At 52.3% G+C, this 23,988-nt stretch overlaps 1 protein-coding gene and 1 long non-coding RNA gene across 5 annotated transcripts; one reads left to right on the top strand and one right to left on the bottom strand.

The window, feature by feature from the left end:
• Positions 1 to 1,738: 1,738 nt before the first annotated feature.
• Positions 1,739 to 16,194, bottom strand: LOC106509594 (uncharacterized). Of its 3 annotated transcripts, none has more exons than XR_014838935.1 (10): positions 16,097 to 16,194; positions 12,845 to 12,995; positions 12,665 to 12,753; positions 12,373 to 12,564; positions 10,932 to 11,127; positions 9,346 to 9,731; positions 7,546 to 7,683; positions 4,908 to 4,991; positions 3,617 to 3,749; positions 1,739 to 1,959 (listed from the first exon to the last, which is right to left on the bottom strand). It is a non-coding gene; the product is annotated as an uncharacterized LOC106509594 (long non-coding RNA). The 3 variants fall into 3 exon arrangements; XR_014838934.1 differs by lacking the exon at positions 16,097 to 16,194 and adding an exon at positions 13,172 to 13,279 and having other exon boundaries at positions 7,546 to 7,735; positions 12,894 to 12,995; XR_014838933.1 differs by lacking the exons at positions 1,739 to 1,959; positions 3,617 to 3,749; positions 4,908 to 4,991; positions 7,546 to 7,683; positions 16,097 to 16,194 and adding an exon at positions 13,172 to 13,279 and having other exon boundaries at positions 9,346 to 10,794.
• GNPDA1 (glucosamine-6-phosphate deaminase 1) lies at positions 4,320 to 15,998 on the top strand. Of its 2 annotated transcripts, none has more exon segments than NM_001244093.1 (7): positions 4,320 to 4,365; positions 5,470 to 5,599; positions 9,217 to 9,318; positions 10,406 to 10,588; positions 11,757 to 11,941; positions 13,799 to 13,973; positions 14,565 to 15,998. In NM_001244093.1, coding segments are annotated over 6 exon segments (870 nt in total). In that variant the 5' UTR covers positions 4,320 to 4,365; positions 5,470 to 5,475; the 3' UTR covers positions 14,666 to 15,998.
• Positions 16,195 to 23,988: the final 7,794 nt, after the last annotated feature.

Here is a 23,988-nt window from a genome sequence, read left to right as displayed (position 1 = left end):
AGGCAGCCACAAGTCTCTTCTCCAAGTCCATGATTTTCTTTTTATCTAGTCACTTATAATGGAGCCTGATAACGTGAGAAAAAACAATGTATACATGTGTGTGTGACGGGGTCACCCTGCTGCACAGTAGAAAACTGACAGAAGACTGTAAACCAGCTATAAGGGAAAAATAAAAATCATTTTTAAAAAAAGGAACAATTCTGTTTTTGGTCACTGGTCTGTTTGTTTGAATATAACTCTGGGGAAACGATAATCATCATCTGAGGCTAAACTATGTGAAATTGCCAGTATTTAGTTTTGTGACCCAGGAAAAATGACACTTTGATGCGACCCAATCTAATGGCTTACTTACGGAGCACTTGCCGTGTATCAGGCATGGTTCCAAAGGCTTAGCAGGTGGCCTGAAAAGGGCAACGGATTTTAATCCTTACGACGACCCTGGGAGGCAGCCACCATTAGTTTCCCCATTCACACGGCGGGAACTGGGGCGTGGAGAGGTTTAGGAAGCACCCAGCTAAGAAGTGGGTGATCGTGTATCGGAACCCGCTGGGCTCCAGAGCCAATGCGCTGAAACACGTGCCAGGTACTGAGGTGGCACAGGAAGCCAGGGAGCAGCGAGAAACAGCTCTCGCAGTGGAGGCCAGCCATGGCCTCGGCTCATTAGAAGCCAGTGAGTAACGGGAAGAAAAACTCTGCAACCACGGCAGAGGGCAGTGCCACTTTGGAATGGGTGGGTGACAAGTGAAGAGTCTCTGGCGGGTCAGATGCACCTGCAGGCACAGGGGAGAGAAATGGGGTTGAATCCCCTGCTCGACACCTACCCACTTACAGAATTTCTCTGAGGGTGTCAGGTATGTACCACTGCCTAACAAATGGCAATTAAGCAGCTTAAAACCACAATCGGTGATTATCTCACAGCTTCTGGGGGTTAGGGATTCAGGACTGATTTCGCTGAGGGATTGGGGTTCAGGGTCTCTCATGAGATTCCACTCAATTTACGGACCAGAGCGGCACCTTTGTTACACGTGATGAACCTACACACCATCATCGCCCAAAGGCCACGGCTGGCATCAGAGTTCCCGTGTGCACGTCTGCAGGTTTAGACAAGTGTATAGTGACAACTCACCTACCACTGCAACGTCAGCTACAAGTCTCACTACCCTGTAACCTCCAAGCTCGAACGAGTCATCCTCCCCCGCCAGCTCCTGCCACCATCTCTTACTGTCTCCACAGCTCTGCCTCTTCCAGGACGTCAAAGGGTTACACTGTGACCACACAGAGCCTTTTCAGACTGGCTTCTCTCACTCAGTAATACACGCTGAAGTTGCCTCCAGGTCTTTTCGTCGTTTGATAGCAGCTTTCTTTGTAGCTCGTATTGCCATTACTATCATTCGCTATTAAATTTGGGGGTAATCTGTTAGGCAGCAATAGATAACTCGATATCCTTCCCAAGCTCCCCCTAACTAGCCTTAAGGGCTAAAATAAAAAGAGATATTTGTGTTTTGACTTCACTCTTTCATTCACCCAACTCTTAAACCCAAGAGTAGATCTAGCTTCAGACACGGCTAGATCCAGGCAACTCAAATGATGTCACAGGGCTCCGAGGGGCTTTTCTATGGATTCTGCTTTCCTCAATGGCAGCTCGAAGTGTTCCTGGATTTAACAGCTCGAGATTCCCACAGAAGAAAGGGCTCTGCCCCAAATGCCACCATAAACCCCAAGGAAGACCCGAGTCGTGTGCTGTCACAGTGAGTCATGTTTTGAAGCTCAAGTCACAACTCCACCAACAGTGGCTCAGAGAAGACCCACACAGATGTTTACTATTTCTTTAGAGGAAGCCCAGAAGTAGGAGGTTAGCACTGGTCAAACAGCAAGGACCCGAGCTCTTTCTTCCTCTGCTCTACTTTCATGCTTGTGGCCTCAGTTATCATATGGCTTCCTCAGCTCTAGGCATCACATCTGCATTCAGGGCAGGAAGGAAAGAGGATGCGTAGACAAACTCACAGACGAAATATTGGGGGGGGGGGAGAAGGAGAGCTCACAAGTCTTTAATTTAGCCAGCTTCAGTTCCAAAACAAGGGCTGGAAGGATGGGTGTGGGTCCCTGTTTAAAACCAGGCATGGGGTGGGCAGAGCACGAGGGCAAAGGTCAGGGTTGAGAGCATTTCGGGGTTAGAGGGCGAGCCCTAAGGAGGGGGAGAGGAAGTAAGGGCACCATGGCTAGCCATGAGTGCCACGCTTTGCTACGTCAGCCATTGCATTCCCCAGGGGATTGGTTGCAGGACCCCCAATACCAAAATCCACACATGCTCAAGTCTTTACACGAGAAATGACAATATTTGCACATAACCTACTTACACCCTCCCAAATACTTTTTTTTGTTTGTTTTTACTTTTTACGTTCACATCCACGGCATATGAGGGTCCCAGGCTAGGGGTCCAATCGGAGCTACAGCTGTCGGCTTACACCACAGCCACAGCAACACCAGATCCAAGCCGAGTTTGTGACCTACACCACAGCTCAGGGCAACACCGGATCCTTAACCCACTGAGTGAGGCCAAGGATCAAACCCGTATCTTCATGGATGCTAGTCAGATTCATTAACCACTGAGCCACGATGACAAATACGTTAAATAACCTCTAGATTTATTTATTTATTTTTTATCTTTTCTAGGGCCACACCCGTGGCATATGGAGGTTCCCAGGCTAGGGGTCCAATCGGAGCTGTAGCCACCGGCCTACACCAGAGCCACAGCAACGCGGGATCCGAGCCGCACCTGCAACCTACACCACAGCTCACTGAGCGAGGCCAGGGATCGAACTCACAACCTCATGGTTCCTAGTCGGATTCGTTAACCACTGAGCCACGACCGGGAACGCCTAGATTTCTTATAATACCTAATTCAATGTAAATGCTATGTAAACAGTTGCCAGGCTCACAGAAAATTCAAGCTTTGCTTTTTTGGAACTTTGGAAAGTATTTGGAAAAAACTTTCCATCCAAGGTTGGCTGAATGTATGCATTCTGAACCACAGATATGGAAGTGTTTCATTTAATACTCACAATAGCCACAGGAGGTCAGTATTACTTAATTTGTACTTAATTTCCAAGACAAGAAAATTGAGAGCTGGAGCAAGTGAATCCTTTGCTTGAGTCATTCACTGGAGAAGTGGATACTGGCTAGACCAGAATTCAAACCCAGGTGTTTTTCTTAGTCCCCAAGCTGACCCCAGAGCCTCCAGGCTTAACGGACATCTGCATTGGTTCCCTACAGAAAGGGTAACTGGGAACCAGGCCCAATTGAGGTCACATGAAGTCACTTTCTGGAAAGACTCCAACTGCTGCAGACCCAACCTGTGCTATCTGAAGCGTCAGGGGTGGGAACCTCACTGCAAAAATCTGCAATCCCCAGGCTGAGATGAGATTTCTGACTGAACTAAACACACACACCCACCCACCCCACCACCAACACCTGAGGCCAAAGAATGAGTCACTGCAAAAATCTGCAATCCTCAGGCTGAGATGAGATTTCTGACTGAATTACACACACACACACACCCCACCAACACCTGAGGCCAAAGAATGAGTCCCTCGAACTGTAAAAGTAATGGTCTCACCAGACAAAGCCCACTCTCTCAGGCTGGTCTGGAGCCACAAAGGGGCCCAGGAAGAGGGGTGAGCCGACCCACCAGACCTGCAGGATGTGGCCGCCAGCTGACTGCGACCAGCACACATAGTGTGTTCTCATTTCTGTAAAATACAATGCAAAGATACTCATGTAAAACCGCTGAGGATGTAGCCTCAACCCTTAGCAATGATTATTTTGCAGTGGGGAGTGCAGGAGACCAGGGGCTACCTTATTCTCCAGGTAATACTGCTGCAAAGATTGATTTTTTTAAAAAAAAGCAGAAAAAAATCCAATTATACTTAAAACGAAAAAGCAGTAACATCTGGATAAATAAATGACATCTAAAAATAAATAAATAAACTGAAGGCAGAGCCAAGCCCAACTCTAAAGGAAGCAATCTGCTCCCCTTCCCCGCCCCGCCCCGCCCCAGCCCTAAAACCCCGGCCCCAGCCCCCGGTCCTGCGGGGCTGCACTCCCGGGGGTACCCGGGGCCCCCAAGTCTCCGTCCTCCCCCAAAGCAGTCTCCAAGGCCCGCCCCCCAGGCTCTGCCTGGGCCCTGGCCCCTGAGCCGAGCCGGGGAGGAGGGCCCCCGGCCCGCCGGGCACAGGCCTCCTGGGAACCGCGGGCCCAGACTCGGCCCGCGGGCGGGCGCGGCATCGCGTGACCTGCAGCCACGTGACCTGCGCGGGGCGGGGCCGCCAGCGCCGTGTCGCCGCAGCCGCCGCGGGAGGCGTCCGCGTAAGTGGGGAGCCGGGTCCGCGGGGACCCTCCCCGCGGGCGGGGGGGGCCAGGCACTGCCCCAGCCTCTGGCGCCCTGGCGCCGGGACCCCCAGCGATCCGCGCAGACCCCTTCCCCGGGGGGTGGGGGCAATGGGCTCGCCAGCGGGGGGGGGGGGGAATACCCCTGTACCCCGCCGATCTGGCCACCTCCCCGCGGGCCTTCCCACTCTCATTTGACCGCAGGCAGCGGGGAACGAACGCCCTCCTTCCTGAGCCATTACCTTTAGCCTGTGCTCTTTGGGGGGAACTGGGGATCCGCAAAGCGAAGCAGGCCAGGGGGAACACCCCTCTGTGGTACTAAGAGCACCCCTCTCCGGGCCCCCACCTGCCCGAGTGATCCAGGGTGACCCCGTGGCCCTTCTGTTTATCGAGGAAGAGTCCACGGGTAGAGTATCCAGCCAGGTGGCTGTCGAGGGGCGGGGAAGGGGGCCTGGGTCGAGCCACAAGATAATTGTCAACATATTATGTGGTTTACATGCAATTTCTCATCTAATACTCACCATCGTGAAATTTGTCAGGTAGGTGCTCTTTTCAGTAAGATTTCGAAAACGGGCTCAGAGAATTTTGCTCCTTTAACCAAGGTCCTGCAGTTGATAAATGGAAGAACAGAGATTGGAAACCAGGTCTTGGAGTTCCTGTTGTGGCTCAGTGGTTAATGAATCCAACAAGGAACCATGAGGTTGCGGGTTCGATCTCTGGCCTCGCTCAGTGGGTTAAGGATCCGCCGTTGCCCCGAACTGTGGTGTAGGTCGCAGACATGGCTTGGATCCCTTGTTGCTGTGGCTGTGGTTTAGGCCGGCGGCTACTATAGTTCCAGTTAGACCCCTAGCCTGGGAACCTCCATGTGCTGAGGGTGCAGCCCTCTCAAAGCAGCACCTCGGAGTGGGTGGTGGAGGCATTTGGCCCAGCCTGTTAATGCTCCTGAACTGAAAGCGTCTTCCTCTTCCTGGCTCGGACCGCGTGGAGAGAGGGCGCTGCTGGGTGCCAGGACCTTCTCCCCTCCACCTAACCACCTCCACCCCCTTCTCCCTGCCCCTTATCTTTTGCCACCTGCCTCTGCAGAACAAGATGAAGCTCATCATCCTGGACCACTACTCCCAGGCCAGTGAGTGGGCGGCCAAATACATCAGGAACCGCATCATCCAGTTTAACCCAGGGCCAGACAAGTACTTCACGCTGGGGCTCCCCACCGGTGCGTTACTGGATGGGGAAGGGGTGGGCGTGGGCATCAGGGGCTTTTCAGGGGCCAGATAAGTAGGCTTCGTCAACCAGAGGTCTTTAAGGAGGGCTCTGAGGCGCTGGCCCTACGAGTGATCAACTTGCCTGTCCTCCGGACATACAAGACAGGGGAGCCAGCTTTCTCTCTGGGTTGGTTGTGTTGCTGCCTGGTTCTGAAGGGTCCTGGAGTAGAAGGGATCTTGGTTGGGCAGGAAAAGCTTTTTGATTTTTAGGCCATATCCGGGTGTTGCCTTTGTTCAGCCAAGTTTCCTGAACAAAATGAAATCCTAATGCCCTCAGGCACACATTTTCTGTAACGAATCAATTGCCCTGCTCTGGCTCTAGAGCGCACCTCAGCATCACCCTTGGGAGAATTGAGAAGAGGGTCATTTAAAGCATCTCATGTGAGGCTTCACTCAACACAGGACCTAAGTGAAAAAAACAGTCCCCGTTTCTTTGGGGGGAAAGTCAGAATGTTGCCTTATGGGAAGCTATTTTGACCCCAGCTCATCGAGGCAAATGTTCTGATTCTTTCAGAAGTGCAGTGGGCTTGCCTCAGTGGCCCGTCCACCATGGCAGGCGTCTTCAAGCTTTTTCTGTTGACCGCCCAGTAGTAACTGTTTTACCCTTCACCGGCTGTGCAGCTTCTGTTTCAACTACTTAACGCTGCTCTTGTAGCTCAGAAGCAGCCATAGACAAACAAAAATGAGCGTGGCCATCTGCCAGTAGAACTTTTGAAGTTTGAGTTTATGTAACTTTCATGTCATAAAATAACATCCTTTTGATGTTTAAAAACTTTAGGGCCTCCTAAAATCTATTCTTAAGTCATGAGCTATATAAAAACAGGTAGCAGCTATGGGCTGAAGCGTCCTGACCTCTGCTATACAGGTGCGCGGGAACCGTATCTGCAGGTACCTGTGAAAGCATCCTGTTTTCTAACCGTGGAGTGACCTTGGGTCAAAGTGTGGGCTTCTGCTGGAACCCCTTCCCTGTTCCCCGTCATCCACGAAATTAGCTCCAAGCCCTTCAGAGTGGTATTCAGGGCCCTCCAAGACCTGGCGCCTTCCTGTCACACTGGAACCAGCACAGCGTTTCCACAGGGACTCCTTGGAACCTTGCTTCTGTTAGATGAAGCACCAGTCAGGTTTCTGGGTGGAAGTCACAGAAACCGACTCTGGCTAATTTAAGCAGAAAAGGAATTTATGGGGTAGATATTGGGGAGCTCACAGAATTGATGGGAAGGCTAGAGGTGTAGCAAATGGGCCCGATGAAGCTCAGGGGAAGCTGTGTGGCTCAGGCGTGGGACAGGCTGATTATTTCATGTGTCTGGGGCTGCCGCCGTCATTCATTCAGCAGGTATTTGTAAAACACCGGCTGTGTGCCATGCTGTTCTGGGTGACAGGGACACAGCCATGAATAAAAAGAACACAAATTCCTGCCTTCCTAAAGCTTATAGTGGGAGAGAGATGATAAAGGAGCGAATTCGCAAACTCTGAGTATGTCAGATGCTGCTAAGAGGGAAGGAGAAGAGTGAAGGAGGGAGAGGGGACGGGAGCGGGAGGGTCTAGGCAGCGGTGGGGTCACCGAGCCGGCCATGGGGCAGGGAAGCTCGCCGAGAAGGTGACGTGTAAAGGCTGAAAGAGGTGAGGTCGCTGAAGGAGAGCATCGCTGCCACAGGGAACAAACCCCCGTGCAAAGGCCCTGAGGTGGAGCTCTTTGGAGCAGGATTCCTAAGCGGGCTGGAGGCAGCCTGGGGCCAGGTTGCACAGAGCCTGTGTTAGGGCTGATGAGCTCGCAGCGAGATGAGACGCCCGTAGTGGGTTATGAAAAGAGCGATGTCGTGTGGGCGGGGCTTTCTTCTATCGTTTTAAAAGTTCCAAACGTTCAGAAAGGTTGAAAGGACAGCACGGTACCACTTACCTAGATTGGCCAATTGTTAGCATTTTGCCCTATTTGCTTACACCTCTTCTTGCTTATGTTCCATCTGCACACCCAGTTTTTTATAAGCCACTTCAAGTAAGGTCCAGATTTCCCGACACCGTCTAGGTCCTGTCGCACCTGCCTCCTCAGAACAAGGACATTCTCCTCAGTGGCAGCACTGGTCGCACACCTGAGGAAGTCACACGTTTCTCCACAACATCAGCGCATGCACAGACTACATTTTTCCTCCCCTTGTCCATGTTTATATTTTATAGTATATTAAAAAAACTCGGAGTTCCCGTCGTGGCGCAGTGGTTAACGAATCCGACTAGGAACCATGAGGTCTCGGGTTCGGTCCCTGCCCTTGCTCAGTGGGTTAACGATCCGGCGTTGCCGTGAGCTGTGGTGTAGGTTGCAGACGCAGCTCGGATCCCGCGTTGCTGTGGCTCTGGCCTAGGCTGGTGGCTACAGCTCCAATTCAACCCCTAGCCTGGGAACCTCCATATGCCGCGGGAGCGGCCCAAGAAATGGCAACAACAACAACAACAAAAAGACAAAAAGACCAAAAAAAAAAAAAAAAAAACAACTCATCCAGTGTCCAGTCAGACTTCATGCATATTTGCTTGTTTCTCAGGGTTTGTGGGCTTTTTTGTTTTTGTTTTTTGTCTTTTAAGGGCTGCACCTGCCTTAAAAAAAAGGCACATGGAGGCTAGGGATTCCCAGGCCAGGGATTAAATCGGAGCCACACGCCAGTCTACACTACAACCACAGCAAGACCAGATCCGAGCCAAATCTGCAAGCTACACTGCTGTTTGCAGCAAAGCCACATCCTTTAACCCACTGAGCGAGGCCAGGGGTCAAACCCACATCCTCGTGGATAATAGTTGGGTTCTTAACCTGCTGAGCCACAATGGGAACTCCATATATTTACTTTGTTAATCTACAGCAATTCTCGTGCTTTTTTTATGGGTTTTATGACTTCCTGTTTTAATGGCTGCACCCGTGCGTAAGTTTCTGGACCAGGGATTGAATCCGAGCTGGAGCGGATGCCAGGGCTGCGGCAGCACTGGATCCTTTAACCTGCTGAGCTTGTGGGGATCAAACCCACGCCTCTGCAGCAATGCAAGCCAGGGCAGCCGGATTCTTAACCCCCTGCACCACAGCGGGAACTCCTATGACTGACTTTTTAATGAGACTCAACTCAGGAGTTTGCTGCTCACGGGGCAGTCTTCCCTGAACGTACAGGCTGGCCTGAGCCACAGCCAGCATCACGGCTTTATGTCCTCACTCCAGCCAGAGCTCTTCCAGGGTGGCTGCTGTGCCTCTGGCTTCTCCGTGTCCACAGCACGGTACTGATGGCCCAGGGAAGATCATGAGAGTCCGTCAGTCTAATCACGGTCCTCTCAGCCATCCGTGTGCCAAGGGCTAGGGATCCGGCAGTGGCCAGGAGACACGGTCCCGCCCTCCTGGGGCTGACGGCCTAGGGGGAAGCAGGCATTACACCAGCGCTTAATGGATGGCCGCTGGGATTGAGCGCCGGGCAGGCCGTCAGATCTGATGCGTTTCTCCCAGATCTGACAGGTTCTCCTGGTGGAGGAGCCCTGATTCGTTCTCGGGCACCCCGGGAGCCGGGGGGCGGAAGGGGGTTCACGGCGGCGGCCTCTCTTGCAGGGAGCACCCCCCTCGGCTGCTACAAGAAGCTGATCGAGTACTACAGGAATGGAGACCTGTCCTTCCAATACGTCAAGACTTTCAACATGGACGAGTACGTGGGTGAGTCTTTCTCTCCCCGGGTCTTACCTGATGCCAGGAGAGCTGTATTCCTCCCCTCCCAGGATCGGCCCAGGACAGGACTGGGACGTCTCTGGCACCAGTGACACTGGTGGCAGGCTCAGTAGCGGCGACACCTGTATCTTCTGGGCCTTGGTTCACTCAGCTCTGACACGGAGGCCAATAAAGCTGAGCTCATAGGCTGGAAGCATTAAGTGATTCCACAGATGTGGAAGCTTCTTGACAGCGCAGGCACTTGGTAGCTATCAGTCTGTCTGCTCCTCCGCCTCCTCCCCAGCTCTGTGTCATTCCTTTCTGGAACGAATGGCTGCAGGCAGGATCTGGGGTCCCATGGTTGCACTGCGTCCCCCAGTGTCCGTGTCTGGACTTTTGCTGCTCATCTTCCAGCCCCCTCCCTGCAGGTGTGGAAAAGTGGCACCTTGGGCTTCTGCCACCCTGCCCACCTCCACCGTCATTTTCTAATGGCTTCACTTTTAACTTTTTAAACATTGTGGTGAAACATACCTAACATAAAATTTTCCATCCTAACCATTTTTCCGTGCATCCACATCGCTGGCCGCCCATCTCCAGAGCTCTCGTCATCTTGCAAAACTGAAACGACCCATTCAGCACCAACCACCCATCTCCCTGCTCTCCCAGCCCTTGAAACATTCACTTGAAACATTTTCTTCTCGGCTGAATACAAGAAATCCTTTTGGGGAACCCCTCCCACACTGGGGTTCAGGCTGAGCAGGGTGTAGCTGGGTGGATGGGGAGGTGGGGGGCACAGGGTGAGGGTGGCGCTTCCTTTCCCAGGTGAGCGCAGCCCGACCCCTAGGAGACTAGCCACCTCCAGGGGCCAAGGGTGACTGTGGCCTCTAGCCCGTGGTGATCCCCTGGTGCAAAGGCCAGAGGGAGGGGACTGCTCAGTCGCTGGTGTGCGGCTGCTCCGGCCGGGTCCCACGGCCTCGGGCAGTGGCGGCAGGAGAAACGGACACGAGCTCAGCCTACCCTGCGTGGCCGGGGGGGGGCGGTGGCCCAAGGCTCCCTGGTGGGCTCCTGCCTGAAGGTGTCTCTGGGGGCTCCGCAGGCCTCCCCCGAGACCACCCCGAGAGCTACCACTCCTTCATGTGGAACAACTTCTTCAAGCACATCGACATCCGCCCGGAAAACACGCACATTCTGGACGGGAACGCGGCCGACCTGCAGGCCGAGTGCGACGCCTTCGAGGAGAAGATCCAGGCCGCGGGCGGGGTCGAGCTGTTTGTCGGAGGTGAGCCTGGCACCCTGCGCCCGGGTTCCGGGCAGACCCGGGGCTGCCACTGGGAAGGAGGCCTGGGCCCAGGCCTTTCTCCAGACACCTTCCTCTCCCTGCGCCAGTGCCCGTGGGGGTCATCTATTCGGCCGAGTGGCAGCCCTGGCTCTGCCCTGCCCCGCGTGATCCTGGGCGTCTCCTCTCTCTGGGCCTCAGTGCCTCATCTGTAAATTGAGGAGGTATCTGGATTTGGACTCAAATTCTAATTCATAGTCGTGGTTTTATGGATCAATCAGGGGACTTAGTTAAACATTAAAAATCACAGACTCGGAGTTCCCCTTGTGGCTCAGCAGAAACGAACCTGACTAGTATCCATGAGGATGCGGGTTCCATCCCTGGCCCCACTCAGTGGTTAAGGATCCAGCGTTGCCTCGAGCTGTGGTGGAGGTCACAGATGCCGCCCGGATCCCAGGTTGCTGTGGCTGCGGTGTAGGCCTGCAGCTGAAGCTCTGATTCCACCCCTAGTTTAGGAGTTTCCATGTGCCGCAGGTGTGGCCCTAAAAAGCAGAAATAAAAAATCACCGGCTCATGTAGTTCCAGAAGACTCTACCCTCAGTCCCTGCATGCTGTAGATAGCAGTTGCACCCCAGGGGAGTTTCCTGACTTGCCCAAGGTCACCCGGCCGGAGCGACGGAGGGGCCGGGGCTCCTGCAGGGCCGCCCTCTTGGCTTTCTGTCTGCCCTGGCCCCCGTGGTCGCCCCCGGGGGTGGAGCTGAATAGGCTTTGACTGCTCCAGACATAACCCTCTTTACTGCAGGTGGGGAGGAGGAGGCTAGGAGGGCTCGTGCTGTGAGATTTTGCACCCCAGCCAACTCCTTTCCAGGCCCAGTGTGTGTTACGTGGTGTGACTCTGTCCCAGCTGCAGACCCCTGGCTGCAGGCAGGAGAGAGAGGGAGAGCCTTGGGGGCAGAAGCTTTTTGGGTGGTTCCTCGCTTAGCTTCCGGAGGGTGGCAGCAAGTTGCCAGACAGAAATGAGGGGACGGGCCTAGGCCCTGGGGTCGGGGAGGACAGAGGCCCCGTCTGCAGGGCTTTTCCTCAGACCCAGGCGGGGAAGGAGAGGTGGTCCCTTGCGGACACCCTGGCTCCCGGGACTGACAAGGCTGCCCTGACCGTCTCTCCTGGGCAGGCATCGGCCCTGATGGACACATCGCCTTCAACGAGCCGGGCTCCAGTCTGGTGTCCAGGACGCGGGTGAAGACGCTGGCCATGGACACCATCCTGGCCAACGCTCGGTTCTTCGATGGAGATCTCGCCAAGGTGCCCACCATGGCCCTGACAGTGGGCGTGGGCACCGTCATGGACGCCAGAGAGGTAAGGGCACAAGGGGCCACAGGCCGTCCCGGGGGCCGGACGTGTCGTCTTCTTGCTCTTAATTGACGATACAGGCGCCATGAATACCCTATAAATAAGGCTCAGCTCTTCTCCTTTGAATCAGCCATCCTTCCCAGTGCGGGGGGCCTTGCAGCACTGACTGCCCAGCAGGCTGCAGGCTCCTGGTCTCTGCTCACCTACCCTCCGAGCTTCGCACAGGAGCCCAGCGCCGCTCATGTGGGAAGAGGAATTTGTACCTGCCCAGGTGCTGGGAGGGCCCTCTGGTTCCCTGCGGATGGTGGAGTCGCTGTTGAAGGGAGCTCCCCCTGCAACCGCAGGCTGCTTGTGGTTAGAGCCTTGGCTCAGGGAGTCATAAATGTGAAGGGTTACTGAAATTGGGAGTCCCCGTCACGGCTCAGTGGTTAACAAACCTGACAAGCATCCGTGAGGACGGGGGTTCGATCCCTGGCCTCGCTCAGTGGGTTAAGGATCTGGTGCTGCCGTGAGCTGTGGTGTAGGTTGCAGATGTGGCTTGGATCCCGATGTGGCTGTGGCTGTGGCTGGCAGCTGCAGCTCCGACTGGACCCCTAGCCTGGGAACTTACACAGGCCGTGGGTGCGGCCCTAAAAAGAAAAAAAGGAATATAAGTGCCTTGAACTGAATTTAGTCTCTCCATACAAGGTTTGGTATGATTTGAATTTCCCGTGGTTCGAATTTCCTTACTTTCATTAGAAACCTTTTCTCTTCCTTTCTGGGGTATATTCAGTGAGAAGCAGCCGTAGACATTTTAGCTTCAAGTTTCTTGCCCGAGTCTGTAAATAAACCTGTCAATCAGTGAAAAAGGTTCCTGGTGTAAAGTGAACTTTTGTGAAATGAGTGACGGCACAGATTTCTGGTGGGTACCCTTGCGCCAGTGTCTAGGGAGGTCATTCTGCCGTTTTTGGCCTTGCACCTTGTAGACACGGGGGTGTGAGAATTCTTCTTGTGCAGTCATCTTGATCTGGGAAAGGACCCAGGGCTGGAAATCAGGAAATTCTCTTTTCTAAAGTGAGTTCTGTACGGCAGAAATTGACAGAACAATGTCAATCAATTGTAAAAAAAAAAAAAAAAAAAAAACCCAAAAGCAAAAAAATAAAATACACAGTACACTCATAAATAAATAAATAGAGTTCTGGGGTCCTGAGCATAACCTGTTTTCTCATCTCTCAAGGACCCGTAAAGCCCACTTACGGCTCCATGGTTCGACGCCATGGCTCAAGGCTGGAGCGCTGAGCTGTGTTACTGTCACTTTCCAGCACTGACGTTCTTAAGATTGTAACGGCTGAGAGAAGTCTGTGCCTGTTTTATGTAAATGAAAAGCATCACTCCACGTGGTACGAGCAGGTCTGCCACTCTGACCTGCAAGTGACCAGATGAAAGGGCAGCCTGGCTGGGATTCACCTCAGCAGCCCCGAGGGAAGCTCTGACCCCTGCCTCCGAGGCCTCCCTGTAGGCGGTACAGCCTGCGACCTCTTTTTCAGTTTGAGCCTAAAAATTCACCCACCTAGGCGTCGGAACCGCTGGGATAAGGCGTGGGCCTCTGTGTGGCACGTCTGCCCACGAGGCACTTTCACGGTCACCATCAAAGGTGCCAGGAGGCCCCGTCACGTGGGGGACGGGGGCACCGACTCTGGGTCGCGGGGCGCACCTCCTTCCCCCCGGTGCTCGCGCCCTCGGGCTGCGGGTGTCTAGGGCGGGAGGCCGTGGGACCGCAGGGGTCCTCGCGACCGTGCGGGCGGGCGGCGGGCCGAGGGCTGGGGCCCCGCCGCCGGGCTCCGCGGCTCCTCCCCGACCGCGGGCTGGTCCTCTGGTCCGCAGGTGATGATTCTCATCACGGGCGCCCACAAGGCCTTTGCTCTGTACAAAGCCATCGAGGAGGGCGTGAGCCACATGTGGACCGTGTCGGCCTTCCAGCAGCACCCCCGCACGGTGTTCGTGTGCGACGAGGACGCCACCCTGGAGCTGAAAGTGAAAACCGTCAAGTATTTCAAAGGTGCGGGGCGGCGGGGGCGAGGCGGGGGGCACCGGCCGTGGGGCGGCTCCCGCTGCCTTGCTCTGGCCACTGTGGCTGACACGTGATGTTACGAGAACTCAGTCTTGCCTTCCATCCGGGCCGGCAGAGGGTCCACTTCTAGAGACCTCTTTGCTCCGAGGAGGGCAGGCGATGAAAGGAAGCCTTGCGGTTCGAGGGCTAGCTGGTCATCTCCTTGCAGTGACGCTGAGCCTCCCGAGTCGAGGCACAGAACGGTTGTGAAAATCTCTGCTTCTTCTACTTAAAAAGGGACACACGGCGTTAAACAAACTTACGTGAAAGTCTTCATTTACCGAGCAGGCAAATTAGGAATTTACTCTTTGGTGCAAAGAGCCAGCTTTCCTCGAGACCGAATTTATCAAAGTCCCAAGGATTCTAGCGTTTGTCGGGAACAGCAGATTCTTCTCCTCTTCTTCGGGTGCCTGTCATCTGGGCCCACAGAGAAAGGAAGTTCCGGGGGAGAATTTCCGAGCTCCCGGATGTTACTGTCGATAATCACGGAGGCCCGCCTCTCCCTGCATTAACGCCTTTTTTGTTCTTCATTTGTTTTAGGTTTAATGCTTGTTCATAACAAGTTGGTGGACCCCTTGTACAGTATCAAAGAGAAAGAAACAGAAAAAAGCCAGTCTTCTAAGAAACCATACAGCGACTAGCCTGTGCTACTTCTAGTTCCCAGTGCCTCACTGGGACAGGCAGGTCTTTCTGGACATTGTCTGTAGGACAGAATTGTATTTCTTGAATCCAGTACAGTTACTCCAGATAAACGTGTGAACTTCCTTTTCTGGCTCTGCGGTGTGGAGTCTAGTCATTGAGTTTAACTATTTACTTATAACTTACTGTCAATCAGAAAAAACAAATCACTCCGTATTTTTGATGTGTGCCTCACCGATCGATCAGGGGATTCGGCTTGCTCTTGTGCCTTTGACACTGTTCACATGTACGACACACCCCGGGCGGGAATTTCTATCCTGTGCACAGATTCTCAATTGAGGGCGAGAGAGGGGCTCCGGCGTGTTGGACGAGGACTCCGCAGTCTTGAGAGCCCCTCCCGAGCAGGCCTTCCCTTGCCTTGAGACTCGCTGCTGCAGAGGAAGGAGCAGAGGCTCTCAGGTCTGAGTCGAGTCTAGGAAGCAGTCCTTCTGGTCCGTAACAAGCACCACGTGAAGCAAACTGTCCCTTCCTTCCCCTCGGTTTTTCTGCCCTGTTGGCCTTTCTGGAAACTCAGAGGACTCCTTGGGGAGGATGTGGGTGGGTGGGGCTGGAGAGGAGGCTTTTGCTGATAAACGTCAAAGCCTCGGGTGGCCCGTCCGGGTCACATTCCCCTGCCTCGGGGACCCTCCGGGGGCGAGAGGAAGGCGGAAACCACTTGCCCACCAGAGCCCTGTGTTTTGTTTCAAGGTCTCACTGTGGAGCCTCTGCACATACTCAGGCATGAGGAGCTCCCCTGGGGCAACAGACGCTGCTGAGATTCGGTGCTGGGCTCCGCCAAGGGGACAGGCCAGGCCAGCAGCTCCACTGTGAGTGCAGGAGCAACCACCAGGGACAGGAGCTCCTGCGTCCCTAAGAGCTAAGCGCCAGGACACGCAGCACCTGTTTCTAACGTTGCCTAATAGCCTCTGGCATTTAAAATACCCGGCCCTTCCACCCCTCCAGCCCTCCCGGGTTCGAGGGGCAAGGCTGATGTTCCCAGCACATCAGGAGCTGCCATGCGCTGGCCCTCATCCTTCACGCCACTGCCCTGATGCTTTGGATGCTGCCGCCCCTTGTCCCTGTCGTTGTCCCTGTTTGAAGCTGCTGCCGCCTCTATTTCTGGGAAGGATCTGTGAGAGCCAGGCTCAGGCCTCTCTTTAACTGCTGTGTTTTGATACCAGCCTGTCATCTTTAGCTCTCTTACATGGCTGTGCTGTCACTCTGTTTTAAACCAGTGGATCAATGGATTTGTTTACAATGTGATATTTTCTATTAAATCAGTATTTTCAAATAAAAGGTGTCATTTATGGACTTCCAGCCCCGAAGGTCAGAAGTGGGTGTAGGCTGATAGTTATATATTTGGGAATAGCTAGTGAGCAGAGTTTCGCACTCACTCCTCACGGCAGCTCAGCGGGAAGCCACAATCATAGCAACCGTCCATCTTCTTCAATCATCGGGGGGAACAGGCACAGTATTTCAAAAAATGAAGCGCCTGTGTGAAAAAATGGTAGGAATGAGCAGACGAGCAATAAATTGTCAGATTCGGGCTCTACCTGGCATGCAAATGAGGGTACTGCTGTTACAAAGAACAGAGCGAATTTGCGACCAGGAGCGTGGATCAGCTGCAAGGTTCGGCAAGCAGGCTGAGGTGGGTGGTGATGTAGTTTAAAACGTCAACATACTGGAACATCTTGGGTCCGTATAACCAACTGAGTTACAAGTAGAAGTTGAAAGACGGGTTGACTCTTTTAACAAGGTAATTTACATGTCCATAAAACCCCCCTGTTTTAAATACAAAGTCAGTCGTTTCATCTCCGCAGGATCCCGCTCCATCATCCCCGATCTCCCTCCTCCGGCCCCGCCCAGCGGACTGCGGATGGATCCGGATCCGCTTTGTCTCTAGAGTCCCCTTCCCCAGGCGTTCCATGAGTGGAATCGTACAGCAAGACATCTTATGGGTGTGGCTTCTCTCACGAAGCGTAACGTTTCTGAGGTTTACCCATTAAACCCGGAGCAAGCAGTCCATTCTTATCACTGAAAAGTATTCCATGGTATGGATCTAGCACGTTTTGTTCACCCAGTAAAGAAGGGATGGGATTACATTTTAAACAGATATGTTATAGGAAAAAAGCCACAGCCACGCAGGATCCGAGCCACATCTGTGACCTACGCCACAGCCTGCAATAATGCCAGATCCTGAACCTACCGAGCGAGGCCAGGGATCGTATCCGCCTCTTCACAGACACTATGTGGGATTCCTAACCTACTGAGCCACAAACAGGAACTCCTCTTTGGGGTATTTTCGGATGCCTCTTTCCTGCGAACCAAAATCCTTACTGTGATGCGATTCTAGCGAAGTGGGCCTCAGTTCCCAAGAAGACATATTTATGACAGAATCGTGGGTAAGGAAAACACCACAGTAATTCAGAACTCCAGGGGCCCTTGACACCCGCTCTTTCCCCCCAGTCCCTCCCGTCTTCTTACAGGCGAATCCATAGTCTCAAGCCTCCAATCCCTCTTCCTCCAGCTGCTCTCTCGGCTGACGGCCTTGAAAATAGAAGCAGTCAGGGAAGAACTTCCGCAGCTTCCCACCACCACACACCCCGCCTGCCAGCCCTGTCCTGTGTGCCTTCTGCCACTTGCCCCTTGGCCAGGGCTCCACTTGGGCACCGGATCCAGCTTCTCTTGCCTCCTTGAGGCCGCTGCTCCAGCAAGACTCCCCTCTCACCCACAGCATCAAACTGACTTCTTTCCTGGGTCACCTCCATGAAAATACAAAACAAGCTTTAAAAGCAAAGCTCTGCACCCTGCTTGCCCCTCCAACAGCAGCCTCTTCTGCGACCCCCTTTGCAATAAGCAACACTCCTGGACTTACCTGTACACACTCTGCCTCCACACTCCCTCCCTCATTCCCTCTCTCCCCCAGGATTCCCACTCCACACGTTAACACACTTTTCGCGACGGTCTCACAGTGCTTAGATTTTCTGCACCTTTCATCTTTCTTCTTTCATTCCCTTTTCTCTTTAACGTCAGTCTGGGACATTCCGATCAACATATGTTCAAGGGCAAGGATGCTTTGCTCTGCTGTGTTCGGTCTGCTGGTGAGCCAGGCCGGCACGAGCATTCATTTGTGTCCATGATTTTATTTCTAGCATTTCTTTCTTAGCGTTTCCAACGTTTGCTTACATGACTTGCATGTTGTCCACTTTTTGCATCAGAGACCTGAGCATATTAATCTTCATGATTTTATTTTATTTGCTTTCTAGGGCCGCACCCGCAGCACACGGAGGTTCCCAGGCTAGGGGTTGAATTGGAGCTGCAGCCGCCGGCCTCCACCACAGCCGCAGCAACGCGGGATCTGAACCGCGTCTGCCACCTACACCACAGCTCGTGACAGCGCTGGATCCTTAACCCACTGAGCGAGGCCAGGGATGGATCCCGCACCCTCACGCATACTATGTGGGTTCGTCACTGCAGAGCCATGATGGCAACTCCTAGTTATTTTAAATTCCCAGTCTGGGAACCCTAAATTCTCTGCTGTATCTGCGTTTGGCTCTGGTGCTTGCTTTCTCTCTTCAGATTTTTTTTTTCCTGCCTGTTTTTTACTTGGACCTGAAGCACTGGGAAATAGGAACTGAGGCAAACAGGCCATTCCCGTGAGGTTTCAGGTTTATCTGGCCAGCAGCTAGGCTATTGCCATGTCTGCTGGAGCTATCAGAGGCTCCCCTTTCTTCCAGTGTCCTTTGCTTTTGCCTCCCCTGTTGTCTTTGGGTTTCCCTAGAAACTCCTTAACACAGAGGCTGTGTCTCGCCGCTCTTTCAAGAGCCATAATCCGCTGTTACAACACTGGAGCGCTTTAGATGGTAGAGAATTAGGGAGAAGCATTCCTAATCTTATTAAATCTGCTGGATTTCACTGGGCTACAATCTCAGAAGTCCCTTAGTCCCTTAGCCAGAGGGGGCTCGAGCCACCCAAAGGTCCTTCTGTTAGGTCACAGAAGACTCTAGCAAAATCCTTTGCCCCGAGGGCAGGCTTCCGCTGCGGAAACAGGAAGATCTGGGTATATTTCAAATTGGGCACTTCCTCCTCCCTGCCACTTGCAGGAGGCGATTCTTCTGCTGTCTCCAGAGCGAGAATGCGACAGAGCTCCTGAAGGTCAAACCCAAGAAAGTGTGGGGGCCTCAGACCAGCTCCCGGGGATAGTTTTTCTTTTTTTTTAAGTTGTAATAATTTATATGAAACTTGCTGCAAACTGCTCCCAGGAGTCTGAAACTCTCAAACGGATCCACACTCAGCCCCTAGCAATGCCTGTACATCCTGATGACCCCGAGCAGCTTCTACTCTGGGTGAGCTGAGCTGCACAGTCTGCCTTTTCCTGTCTTTCTAGTTTTTGTGGACGTGTGCCGTGTCACCTCCGAGCTCTGACCCACCCAAGAGAAGCTGCTTTTCAGTTGGTTGCGCTTTTCTCTTACCGCGAGGACGTCCCAGGCTTTCTCACCCACACTCCAGCTCGTCACCTCCCTCCACCGATACAGCACTTGTCAAAGCCACCAACGGCCTCTACCCTGATGGCCAAGTCAGCCCTCGGAGCACCTATGAGGGGACCTCCGTGCAGTCGGACACAGCCGAGCACACCTTCCCTCAAAGGTGACATGGCTTCGGGAACATCACACGCTGCTGCTTTTCCCAACCTCCTCGCCACTCGCAGGCTCCTCGTCACCCTGGATTCTTACCATCGGAAGTAAGACTCAGCCTTTGGAAGGCTTCTCTCTTAAAACTTACTCTCTTGGTAACTGCATCCAGTCTCCTGGTTTTATTGATTGATTTTTGTCATTTGAGGGTCACACCCACGGCATAGGGAGGTTCCCAGGCTAGGGGTCGAATCGGAGCTATAGTTGCTGGCCTACACCACAGCCACAGCCACGCAGGATCCAAGCCGCATCTACGACCTGCACCGCAACTCACGACAATGCCAGATCCTTAGCCCAGGATCAAACCTGCAACCCCATGGTTCCTAGTCGGATTCGTTTCCACTGTGCCACGATGGGAAATCTAGTCTCATGGCTTTAAAATACCATCTGCACACTGATTCCCTTATTTATTTATCTGTCTTTTTGTCTTTTCTGGGCCGTACCCGAGGCATATAGAAGTTCCCAGGCTAGAGGTCGAATTTGACCGGCCTACACCACAGCCACAGCCACGCAGGATCCAAGCTGTGTCTGTGACCTACACCACAGCTCATGGCAACGCCGGATCCTTAACCCACTGAGCAAGGCCAGGGGTCGAACCTGCAACCCCATGGTTCCTAGTCGGATTCATTAACCACTGAGCCATGACAGGAACTCTGATTCCCATATTGACGTCTCCAGGCTGTGCCTCTCCCTTGAATGCCAGACCAAAACACACACCCGCTGACCACATACCCCCCCGAGACCGATGACTCTCAGGCAGCCCAGACTCATCTGCCCACAGCTGAAGCCCTGATCGTTTCTGGCAAACCTGTGCTACCCCTACGTTTCTCCAACTCCAAAGACCAAGAAGTCCACCCCAATGCCTCACTTCTTCTCGTCATGTATCCAATCTATCAGCAGATTCCCTAGTTTTACCTTCATGGAAGCAAAGGGTCTAACCATTTGTTAGGATTCCAAGCGCGGGTCCCCTGACCCCAGGCACTGGCACTGATCACCGGAGGCACTGCACAGTCCCCCAGCTGCTCTCATTCTGCCCTTGCATACCCTGTTCCCCGAAAACGTAGGTCAGACCCTGTCACACTTCGGTTCAAAGCCCTCCAAAGGCTCCCCTCTCAGAGCAGAACCCAAGTTCTCCCAACACAGTCTGCGACGCCACCCACTCCCATCCCAATTCTTTTTTTGTGTGTGTGTGTGTCTTTTTGCCTTTTCTAGGGCCGCTTCCCCCAGCATATGGAGGTTCTCAGGCCAGGGGTCCAATCGGAGGTGCTGCCGGCGGCCCATGCCACAGCCACAGCAATGCAGGATCCGAGCTGCATCTGCAATCTACACCACAGCTCATGGCAACGCTGGATCCCCAACCCACTGAGCAAGGCCAGGGATCGAACACGCAACCTCATGGTTCCCAGTCGGATCCATCAACCACTGAGCCACAATGGGAACTCCCCATCCCACTTCTTAATGTCCTCCCTGCCTCCGTCTTAACCCCTCGCTGGCTACCAGGCCGTCCTTAGAGCCCCTCCAACATGCTTCCATCCCAAGTGTCCACAAGAGTCAATCCCACCCTGCCCAGCCTTTGTCCAAGTGCTATCTTTTGTTGTGGTTGTTAGGGCCACCCAGTGCAGCATATGGAGGTTCCTGGGCTAGGGGTCAAATCAGAGCTGTGGCCGCTGGTCTACACCACAGCTCACAGCAACGCCAGATCCTTAAGCCAGATCCTTAACCCACCGAGTGAGGCTAGGGGTGGAGCCCACATCCTCATGGATACTAGTCCGGTTCATTACCACTGGGCCACAACAGGAACTCCCTGTCCAAGTGCTGTCTTGATGAAGCCCTCTCCATTCTTTAAAATTCCAGCATTACTCTGTCTCCCCAACCACCTACTCCCCCTCCCAGCTTCTCTCCAGTGCTTCTCTTCTGGCAAACCACAGACTTTGCTCAGGGTCTGCTCCTTCCTCCAGGATTTAAGTTTCACTGTTTTCATCACCGTTACATCCTAGTACCTAGAAAAACAGTAAGGCCCCTTGTGAGGTAGTCAATAAATACTACATGAGTAAATAAACACTAGGGAACACAATGCTAGAAAGTCGAATGGGATGGAGACTAAGACACAACCGTCCTTTAAATCTATATACGTTTAGGGTTGTATTAATATTAGTTTGTTGATTCAATGAAGGAAAAAAAAAAAAGAGCCAAGGAAAAGAAGGAACCGTGCTGGCTTTGTACTTATCCATTTTGGCTTTAGAACCTCACTAAGTTCTCAACATGCACAAGCCTCTCAAAGTGTCCCCTGGCTCAGAGGAACAGGGGACTACCTGCAATGGGAAATCTGCAGGTTCTCTGATGACGCACAGACATGACCATAGGTGCTGGACGTAGGTCATTACCAGGTAAACAGCTTTCTGAGCACAAACCCTTGACCTGGTCTGCTGATTCGTTTTTTTTTTTTTTTTTTTTTTTTCAATTGAGCCAAAGTTCAGGGAACCAATGATTTGGCTACTCTTATCCGTATCAGAAGGCACCACAGTGCTACAATTCTCGGTCTCACTTAGCAACTTCAGCTGTAAGTTAATTTCTTTACTTCAGTGCTTATAGGCAAGTGCTACTATCAGGAGTGACACTTTTTATTTTAATTATTGTTTGCTATTTTAGGGCCACACCCGCGGCATATGGAGGTCCCCAGGCCAGGGGTCCAACCGGAGCTGTAGCTGCCGGCCTACACCACAGCCACACCAACGCCAGATCCGAGCTGTATCTCCGATCTACACCATAGCTCACAGTAACCCTGGAGCCTTAACCCACTGAGCGAGGCCAGGGATCGAACCCGCATTCTCATGGATCCTAGTTGGATTCGTTAACTGCAGAGCTGTGAAGGGAACTGCAGGAGTGACACTTTAATGTCGCATCATAATCGGATGTCAACCACGGTTCAAGTACAGTTTGAAGTGGCCTTACGGTTTTCCATAAAACTGCTTTTTCTGCCTTACTGGTATCGTTAGATGCTATTCTTCCCACCGATGTGTATAACAGACAAAATGAAACACAATGAGGAAAATCAGAACCTCAAAATACACTTGCTTCTGTAGAAAATTACTACTCCTATCATAGCCAGTTACTGCCTTTATAACATGGGAACGGCTGCCACCTGCTGGCGATGCTTTGTAACAGAGTCAATGCTCCGTGGGCTCTGAAACTCCAGTTGAAATTTTAAAATTCCCTTCTATAGCAGGAATCACATGAGTGGCTTTCTGATTATCATATTTGATTGACTCTAATTTTCTCTTAAGAAAAAAATAGTAAGTATATTAATGGATTTCTAAGGTAAACTAGAACCCTCTAGTATAAAAAACAACCTTGTCAACAATGCTATGTCTGGGAACACGGCTGCCAAGTCTTTTCTCCCGAATCCGTCTCAACAGGAAGAGACGTGGCCACTAGATGCTCCCTCGCTGGGTTCAGGATTTAGCTGAGGTGGCAAGCTTACCCTCTCACACGGGTGCAGAGGCTCATAAGTGAGTCCAGACGACTCACAAGGCTGATCGACTTGTCCAGTATTTAACGATTTCCTCATGAAGCTGAGCAGAAAAATGACCATAATCGGCACAAAAAGTTAAGCCTAAAACTCCATTTACAGCCCGTGTCCTCAGAAATAACAGATTCAAAGGTACAAAAAGACCTCAACCCAAAGAGAATTCTACTGATTTGCTAAGTCTAAATAGGATCACACAGTCAGTCTTCAAGAAAAGTCTTTTGGCTCCTGACCAATACAGGTGCAACAAGATACAATGTTTAGGAGTTCCCTGGTGGCACAGCAGGTTAAGGACCTGGCATCATCACTACTGTGGCTCAGGTCACTGCTGTGGCATGGGTTCGAGTCCTGGCCCAGGAACTTCCTCATGCCATGGGCATGGGAAAAAAACAAAAAGATATAATGTTTATGTAATATTACTAATAAAAATGTGCCAGCCAAGAGCCTAAGGAGACATGATGACGAAAAGTCACATATGTCATCTCGGATGGGATCCTGGAACAGAAACAGGTCATTAGGAACAAACTCAGGAAATCTGTAGTATACACTAATTAATAATAATGTTCATTAAAAATATATCATACTTTAAATGTTCATTAGAAATATATGCTACATAACATGAGATAGGAAGAATAAAGAAATGGGTGTGGGGTAGGTGGGAACTCTCTGTACTAGCTTTGCAATTTTTCTGGAAACCTGCAACGACCCTAACACACATTTACTTTAAAAATGAACGGTACAAGATTTAACTCAACTGGCAAAGGAAAGAAAACCTTTAAGTTAGTTCAATCCCAAGCTTAAAAAGTCACAAAACCTCCACAGAGACTGAAAAAGTTACTCAGCAGGTTTTTTCATTTATCGGTTTTAGATCCAAGCCGTTTATATAAAATCAAGAGATGCACTCTCTTCAAACTAGTTTCGGTAATTTGCAAAGGGATCCTCTGCTCTTTCACTGCCACCAGAAGGACCCAGAAGGTTCCTGTCAGTTTATGGCAACTTCAGTCTGCTTGTTTAAAAAAAAAAAAAAAAAAGTCCTTCGTGAAACTCAGCTGGATGCAGAAAACTCTGT

The sequence above is a fragment of the Sus scrofa genome, chromosome 2 (genome assembly GCF_054392235.1).
Source record: "Sus scrofa isolate SSC_HxYL_T2T_F1_AM1 chromosome 2, Sscrofa_HxYL_maternal_Yorkshire_Landrace_v2.0, whole genome shotgun sequence".
NCBI lineage: Eukaryota > Metazoa > Chordata > Mammalia > Artiodactyla > Suidae > Sus > Sus scrofa.
This window is presented reverse-complemented; position numbering and strand designations above follow the sequence as displayed.

Bases quoted from the DNA above. Each gene is read 5' to 3' on its own strand.
- GNPDA1 (XM_013995256.3), top strand. From the start codon at position 4,872: ATGTGGTTTACATGCAATTTCTCATCTAATACTCACCATCGTGAAATT. The intron at 5,600-9,216 runs GTGCGTTACTGG...CCTCTCTTGCAG, and splicing joins CACGCTGGGGCTCCCCACCG to GGAGCACCCCCCTCGGCTGC. The intron at 9,319-10,405 runs GTGAGTCTTTCT...GGGGCTCCGCAG, and splicing joins CAACATGGACGAGTACGTGG to GCCTCCCCCGAGACCACCCC.